This window comes from Onychomys torridus, chromosome 3 (genome assembly GCF_903995425.1).
Source record: "Onychomys torridus chromosome 3, mOncTor1.1, whole genome shotgun sequence".
Taxonomy (NCBI): domain Eukaryota; kingdom Metazoa; phylum Chordata; class Mammalia; order Rodentia; family Cricetidae; genus Onychomys; species Onychomys torridus.
The window spans coordinates 1010563-1018357 of NC_050445.1; the positions used below are offsets into that span (position 1 = coordinate 1010563).

Sequence of the window (7795 nt, forward strand, 5' to 3'; positions counted from 1 at the left end):
GCAGGTTGTGTTTATTTATTTGTGCATAAATACCATACATAAATATGCACATATATGCATGTATGCAACAATAATAACCAAAGAAAAAGAGACTATCCATTTGAGAGTTGAAGGGAATGAGAGAGGGTGGAGGAGGGAATACCTGGAAGGTACTTTAAAGGAGAAAAGAGAAGGGGCAAGGTGATATAACTATTTTCATTTAAAATGTATTTTAAAATTTTGGATAAACAGTAAATATTTCATATATATCCACAAATAAAGAAATAACAAAGCTGAAAAAAGAACCGGCTAGTAAATTCCCTGTAGCTCTTTCTCTGATATCTGAGCATGACACCGTGCTAACAAATTAAGACAGCTTGTCACTGGGAAAGCTGAGGATCCTTGCCAAAGGCGGTACTGTGAAGGGGGAAATCACCGGGAACAGCCCAGGACACGGGTGCCGCTGCCAGCACCACTCCAGCACCCTTCCAGGAAGGAACCCCATGGGCTACAGGTACCCAGCTAGCTCGACCTATACCTCACCCTGTCCCTCCCTGTGGGGCGGGGTCCAGTAGCTTCAAGAAGGCTTCTGGGGTCAGTGGCCAGGAACAAAGTCTGGGAGCTGGGGAGCGACGGAGCAGAGCACACAGGTGGGTTCCGATGGGACATCGAACAGGTTGGCAGGAAAGGGGCACAAGCAAGGTAACAAGGCGCAGTGTGAGAGACAGGGGACAGGAAGACACAAAGGAGGAGATCCAGAAATTCAGGAGCCCAGAATGGGCTGCAGAAGGCCACTGCAGGCAACTCTGGGGTGAGAGAAGCGGGCGCGACATGGGGTGGCTTGCAGGGGGCTGGCTTTCCTCCCATCTGAAGTCAGAAGGGTCAATGGCTGCCAAGTTTTCCTTTGCCTCCATGTCTCTGCTGCAGGTCCTCCCCCACACTGCCCATGTGACTTCAGAAGAGAGAGGAGACTGAATGTCTTCTGCATCTCCTTCCTACTGCTTAAAGCAAAAACACATTTGGAGATAAGAAATTGTAAAGAGGGAGGCCAGCCATAAAGGGCATAAAAACACAAGGAACACACAGTGCCTACATTAAGATTTCAGCCCCACCTTCCGGAAAGATAGTAAAAGATCAGTGGTTGGTAGAGGGTGGACTTCAGGGAGGGAGGACTATGGAGAGCTTGGAGAATTTGGGGAAGGGTGGGCCAGTGAGACTATTACCTGTCACCGTGGTGTCAGGATTCTCTGGATGCACCATCTGCTCCGGGTATTAATAGGGTGTTCCTGTGGCTCGGTTGTTACACATAGAACATGCTGATGAATGCTGATGGCAGAGGAGGGTGGGGGAAATGGCAGAGGACACGGGGCAGTGCTCTACACTTCCTGTCCAAGGTGGCTAATGAAGCTAAAACACTCTCAAAACTGAAGCCCAGGATTGAGTAGTCCAGTAAGGCCAGTGGAGTGTATGGCTAAGATTCAAGGTTCTGCCTGAGCCTTCTGATGTCAGTGACAGACATAAAGCAGCTCTTCTGTTGAGAAATGTCACTGGGAGGGGCTTCCCACTGAGGCTCAGCAGTACTGAGGTCAGGTTAGAATCTGGGAAATCAGAGCTTGTGATAATGGCAGAATCCAACATGTGTACAGGGACAGAGGTCTCCTGGGAACTCTGAACATAGCAGGGCCTGACAGACAGCCTCACTCCAAGTACAAGGGAGTTCAGAGAGATAGACACTTAAGACTCCTAGCATCCCAGAGCCCCTGCCCTGCACACATACACAATATTCTCCTGGTGGCTTGGGGGACAGGGTTTAAGACCCTGACTATGCCCTCCATGAAAAAGGAAGAAGGTCCTATCTCTAGCCCCCGTCTACATTGAGGGGCCAGAGGAAGTGGACAGGGCTGTCCCCATGCTCCCCCACATAGTCTGCAGTGCTTGCCACCCACAATGTGCTGTGGTCCAGGCTGCACCTTCAGGGGTCATTTTAAAGCAACAGATTAGCTAGCACTCCAGATGATCCTGGAAGGCCAGCTGTGTTCCAAACCTATGACCTAACATCTAATTTGCTTTTGCGGACCAGCCCAGAGTAGAGCCAGGTGCTGTTGTCATTCCCATCTCACAGTTGAGACTATGGAGAATTTAAGCAGTACGGCCAAGACCACGCAAGTGGTCCTTATGATGTCATTTAGCAGGACTCAAACCCAACACAAACCCAAGAACCTGCACTTTGAACATCTACAGCGAATTTCAAAAGGTGGCCCCTCAAGCGGATGTATTGTTGGGGGATGGCTCAGATAATAGAACTTGCCCTGCAAGGGCAAGAACCTGAGTTTGGTCGCCACACTACACATGAAATTCCAGGAGAGATGGCACATGCTTGTGATCCCAATGCCAGGGAGGCGGAGACAGGCGATCCCTTGCAGCTTGCTAGGTGGCAAGCTGAGTGAAATCAGTGATTTCCAGGTAAAAGTCAGGGACTTGCCTTACCAAAGGGGAAAAGGGTTGAGAATGAAGGGAAAAGACACTTGAGTTGATTTCTCCCTTACACATGAATGAATACATAGCGCGCGCGTGTGTGCGTGCACACACACACACACGCACACACACACACGCACACACACACACACCCCTACACACATGCCCTCACACAGATACAAACACATATCAACAATTTCATAACACACCTCTGTTTCACCAGAATAAAAGCCTTTGGGATGTTTGTGGTTCAATTCTTGGGCTGCTGTGACTCATGTCCCGGCTGAGGAAAATGTTCCTCTTTTGAAACAAACTGCCAGAGAGGACCAAACATGGGAATGTATGTAAAACAAGAAAGTCCATGGCACTGTAAGAGGTAAACAGAAGAGAGGAGAAATCAGTGTATGCATGCACAGAGGACGAACAGCATTAGGAATCATGAGTGGGGACCCAGAGACCCCATCTCTGCCTTCAGTTTGATTGACAGGAGGAGGCAGGTAGGTAGGAAAGTGCCAGGGCTGAGGGACAAGGTGCTGTGAGCAACTCAGTAGATTAAAGGTAATACTCAAGTCCTTTCCTCCCTTCTGCTGTGTTCCAGAGCCATGAGGCTAGCAAAAATGAGCCTGGCTTTCACCTGGGGAGCTGTCATATTGGTGCTACAGATGGCAGGCACAGAACCTGCTGTGAGGACTTCTCATGACAAATTTAGGGTATTTGCAGACCTGAGCACCCAGGAGATAAAGGCTGTGCACAGCTTCCTAATGAGCAGGAAGGAGCTACGGCTCCAGCCATCCAAGAAAGTGACGTTGGCCAAGAACTCAGTGTTTCTCATTGAGATGCTACTGCCCAAGAAGATGCATGTGCTGAAATTTCTGGATAAAGGAGGAAAAAGCCCTGTCCGGGAAGCCAAAGCCATCATCTTCTTCGGTGCCCAGGAGCACCCCAATGTCACCGAGTTTGCTGTGGGGCCCCTGCCATTGCCGTACTACATTCGAGAACTGTCCCCCAGGCCAGGGCACCATCTGTCCTGGTCATCCAGACCCATCTCAATGGCAGAGTATGACCTCCTCTTCCACATGCTGCAAAGAGCCACCACACCTCTGCATCAATTTTTCCTTGACACCACTGGCTTCTCATTCCTGGGTTGTGATGACCGGTGCTTGACTTTTACCGATGTGGCTCCCCGTGGGGTGGAGTCTGGTGAGCGTAGAAGCTGGTTTATCGTGCAGCGCTATGTGGAAGGCTACTTCCTGCACCCCACAGGTCTGGAGATCCTTGTGGATCACAGGAGCACAGATGCCCAGGACTGGAGAGTAGAGCAGGTCTGGTATAATGACAAGTTCTACAACAGCCCAGAGGAACTGGCTCAGAAGTATGCAGATGGAGAAGTGGACGCGGTGGTCCTTGAGGACCCACTGCCTGATGACACAGAGAAGCCCCCACTCTTCTCTTCCTACAAGCCCCGAGGGGAATTCCCCACGCCCATCACTGTTTCTGGACCCCATGTTGTACAGCCCAGTGGTCCCCGATACAAGCTGGAGGGCAACACTGTGCTCTATGGAGGCTGGAGCTTCTCTTACCGGCTAAGATCTTCTTCTGGGCTTCAGATCTTCAATGTGCTCTTTGGAGGTGAGCGCATTGCCTATGAGGTCAGTGTGCAAGAGGCTGTGGCACTGTATGGAGGACACACACCTGCAGGCATGCAGACTAAATATATTGATGTTGGCTGGGGTCTGGGCAGTGTCACCCATGAGTTAGCCCCTGGCATCAACTGTCCAGAGACAGCCACCTTCCTAGATGCCTTCCACTATTATGACAGTGATGGCCCTGTCCGTTATCCACGTGCTCTCTGCATCTTTGAGATGCCCACAGGGGTGCCCCTTAGGCGCCACTTTAACTCAAACTTTAAAGGAGGCTTCAACTTCTATGCGGGTTTGAAGGGGTATGTGCTGGTGCTTCGGACAACATCAACAGTCTACAATTATGATTATATCTGGGATTTCATCTTCTACCCTAATGGCGTAATGGAGACCAAGATACATGCCACTGGCTACGTCCATGCAACCTTCTACACCCCTGAGGGGCTGCGCCATGGCACTCGCCTACAAACCCACCTGCTTGGCAACAGTCACACCCACCTTGTGCACTACCGTGTTGACCTGGATGTGGCAGGTAGGACTCAGTACCAGACTCTCTTAGTCACTTGACTGCTTCTCATTGATAGACTCACTCCACAGGGGATGGTTTGAGACTCTGAGTCACAGCAGGGTTATTCTTTCTGTCTGCTTCCTAGCAATATAAAGCAGCATGTGTCCCCAACAAATGGAGGCAACAAACAGTGCCCTAGGGTTACCCTGTAAGTGGGGTGTGCATCGGTCCTTGTCTTGGGCTGAGTGAGTTGGTATATGTGGAGTGAGGAAGGGCTAAGTATCCAGGTGGGTAATAGGTTCTGAAGCCTAGTACTTTGACCTATGAACTGATCTCTAACTCCTCTGGTTTCATTTATTACAACATTGCCACCACCTAGGTGCCCCACCACTGGACCAGTGCCTGCCCCCAGCTCTGTATCTTCTTCACTGCTGGCTCTGGGTGTGGTCTGGGATGGACATCTTATGAGCAGCAAGGTTTCTCTTCCAGTATTTGAGTCTCACCCTCCGTCCTCTCTCACATCCCCAGGCACCAAGAACAGCTTCCAGACCCTGAAGACAAAGCTGGAAAACATCACCAATCCCTGGAGCCCAAGTCACCCCCTGGTTCAGCCCACACTTGAGCAGACCCGGTACTCCAGGGAGCGCCAAGCTGCATTCCGCTTTGGACAGACTCTGCCCAAGTACCTGCTCTTTAGCAGCCCCCAAAAAAACCGTTGGGGCCATGCTCGCAGCTACCGCCTGCAGATCCACTCTATGGCTGACCAGGTGCTGCCACCAGGCTGGAAGGAGGAGCGGGCTGTCACTTGGGCCAGGTGAGGAGACCCAGGGAGGGCCAGGGGCACTATTAAGTGATTGTGTATCCTGATTGTATTTCTGTCCTCCAGGCTCTGAGTCTGTGTGTACTTGTGGGTATGCATTCTCCTGCACTTGGGGAGGGAGGGGAGGGGGTAGTGCTCGCAGGGATCCTGGCCCTTGCGTGCTGACGGCCATTCTTGAAGATTTCCAGGAGATGATCACCATTCTGTAGAAGCAACAACTTCACCATCTTTGACCTTGAAGACGCTCCCTGAAAGGGCTCAGAGGCAGCCTTAGTGTCCATAGCCACTTGACTTCTCTTCTCTGCAGGTACCCCCTGGCTGTGACGAAGTATCGGGAGTCTGAGCGTTACAGCAGCAGCCTCTACAACCAGAATGACCCCTGGGATCCCCCCACTGTCTTCGAGGAGTTCCTTCAGAACAATGAGAACATTGAAGAGGAGGTACTGACCCCACCCCCACCCCTGCCCACCTCAGGCCCTGTGGTCCTAGAAGTATGGTTTTTCTAGTACGTGGTAAGTTAGGGTCATGATAGACCCGTCCACCCCTCCAATGGGACTGAGAACAGCTCAGGAAGTTTGTAGAGACATCTTTCAAGACACAAGCCAAACCACCCTCAGATGACTGGTGCTCAGTGCTGCCCTGCCCACTGAAACCTTTGTTTCTCCCACAGGATTTGGTGGCCTGGGTGACAGTGGGATTCCTGCACATCCCCCACTCAGAGGATGTCCCCAACACAGCCACACCTGGGAACTCTGTGGGCTTCTTGATCCGGCCCTTCAACTTCTTCCCAGAGGACCCGTCCCTGGCATCTAGAGACACTGTGATAGTGTGGCCCCAGAACAAGTGGCTCAACCATGTCCAGCGCTGGATTCCTGAAAACAGAGCCTGCCTGACGTCTCCTCCTTTCAGCTACAATGGGACCTACATGCCCGTGTGAAGGGTCTGACCCAGCCTCCGCAGAATAGCCCCAGAGCCCCACAAGGAAAGGCAATAAACCCTTCCAGTTGTACCCTGTGTGCTGCTTTTTAGCAGCAGGCGGAGGGCTGGCCATGGGCTCTATTCCTGTTTCAATACCGCACCTGCCAATGACTCCCATGACCAATGCAAAGGAAGGATACTGGAATTCTCTAGCAGGTGGGGTGTTGTTTTTTGTTTTGGTTTTTGGTTTTTGTTTTTGTTTGTTTGTTTGTTTGTTTTTTAACATTTGAGGCTTTTATCTGCCTATCAGGAGGCTTTAGGGAAATTGTCTTATCTCAGTGGTGAGCATGCATAAGGAAACTGTTATATGGACATCTAATAAAATGACACCTTTACCCTTTAGACATTGGTCTAGTGTCTGGTGTTGACCTCATGATCTCTTTCTAAATACAAAAACCCCATAAATATATATATGTTGATTTGTTGCAGTTTTTTCTGTAAAATATAAAAAAAAAACAACCCAAAGGTCAATGGATTTTGACCTTCTATTTGTTATGCCTACATGCCAGAAGAAGGCACCAGATCTCATTATAGATGGTTAAGAAGGCACCAGATCTCTTTACAGATGGTTGTGAGACACCTTGTGGTTGCTGGGAATTGAACTCAGGACCTCTGGAAGAGCAGCCAGTGCTCTTAACCTCTGAGCCATCTCTCCAGCCCCCTTCTCTTTGTTATGAAGAAAAGAAGGCTGTAACTGGCTTAGGAGAGCATTTTCAGAGAGCTCAGAAGAGAACAGGGTGATAAAAACCAGGGGACAAGCAGGTCCTGTGAACTAGACACTCCGCCCCCCCCCCACCCATGTGTGTGTGTGTGTGTGTGTGTGTGTGTGTGTGTGTGTGTGTGTGTAAAACTGTTGTCATTCATGGACCACGGTGATGGATACTGACAGTCAGGGAGGACTGTGAGGGCTCAGGAGTTACAGTGCTGCACGCTGTACCTTCTGCTCAATTTTGCTATGAACCTAAATTGTTCTAAAAAAGGAAATCTATGGTCTCATCAACATTCCCCTAAGGAGCTTAAGGTATTTAATGGTTGCTAAGAGAAGGGACAGTTTTATTTAATTGGTAAGTTACCCTTGTTCAAGTAAATAACTCTCAACCCAACAAAATGCAGTGAGCTACAAAAAGGAATAATGAATGAATGAATGACTGAATCAAGACAAGAGAGGAAGAAGGGACACACTGGGGAGAAACTTAGCAGGAGGGTAAGAGGATAATGAGGGGAATATAGCAACATGGGGTATATACTATCTATGTATAAAATTGTGGGAGGAAATTTTTAATTTTTTATGAGTAATGTATTTACATTATTTCCACCCTTCTACCTGCCCCCTCCAAAGCCTCCCAGGTGCCATTCCCCAAATTCTCTCTCAAATTCATGACCTCTTCTTTAATT

At 49.6% G+C, this 7795-nt stretch overlaps 1 protein-coding gene across 1 annotated transcript; it reads left to right on the forward strand.

The window, feature by feature from the left end:
* Positions 1-595: 595 nt before the first annotated feature.
* LOC118580677 (amiloride-sensitive amine oxidase [copper-containing]) lies at positions 596-6400 on the forward strand. Its single transcript, XM_036182590.1, has 5 exons — positions 596-629; positions 3053-4626; positions 5131-5416; positions 5730-5862; positions 6093-6400. Exons 2-5 carry the CDS (start codon positions 3057-3059, stop codon positions 6357-6359), a joined length of 2256 nt encoding a protein of 751 aa, XP_036038483.1. The 5' UTR covers positions 596-629; positions 3053-3056; the 3' UTR covers positions 6360-6400.
* The last annotated feature ends 1395 nt before the right edge of the window (positions 6401-7795 follow it).

Bases quoted from the DNA above. Each gene is read 5' to 3' on its own strand.
- LOC118580677 (XM_036182590.1), top strand. From the start codon at position 3,057: ATGAGGCTAGCAAAAATGAGCCTGGCTTTCACCTGGGGAGCTGTCATA. The intron at 4,627-5,130 runs GTAGGACTCAGT...TCACATCCCCAG, and splicing joins TGTTGACCTGGATGTGGCAG to GCACCAAGAACAGCTTCCAG. The intron at 5,863-6,092 runs GTACTGACCCCA...TTTCTCCCACAG, and splicing joins ATGAGAACATTGAAGAGGAG to GATTTGGTGGCCTGGGTGAC.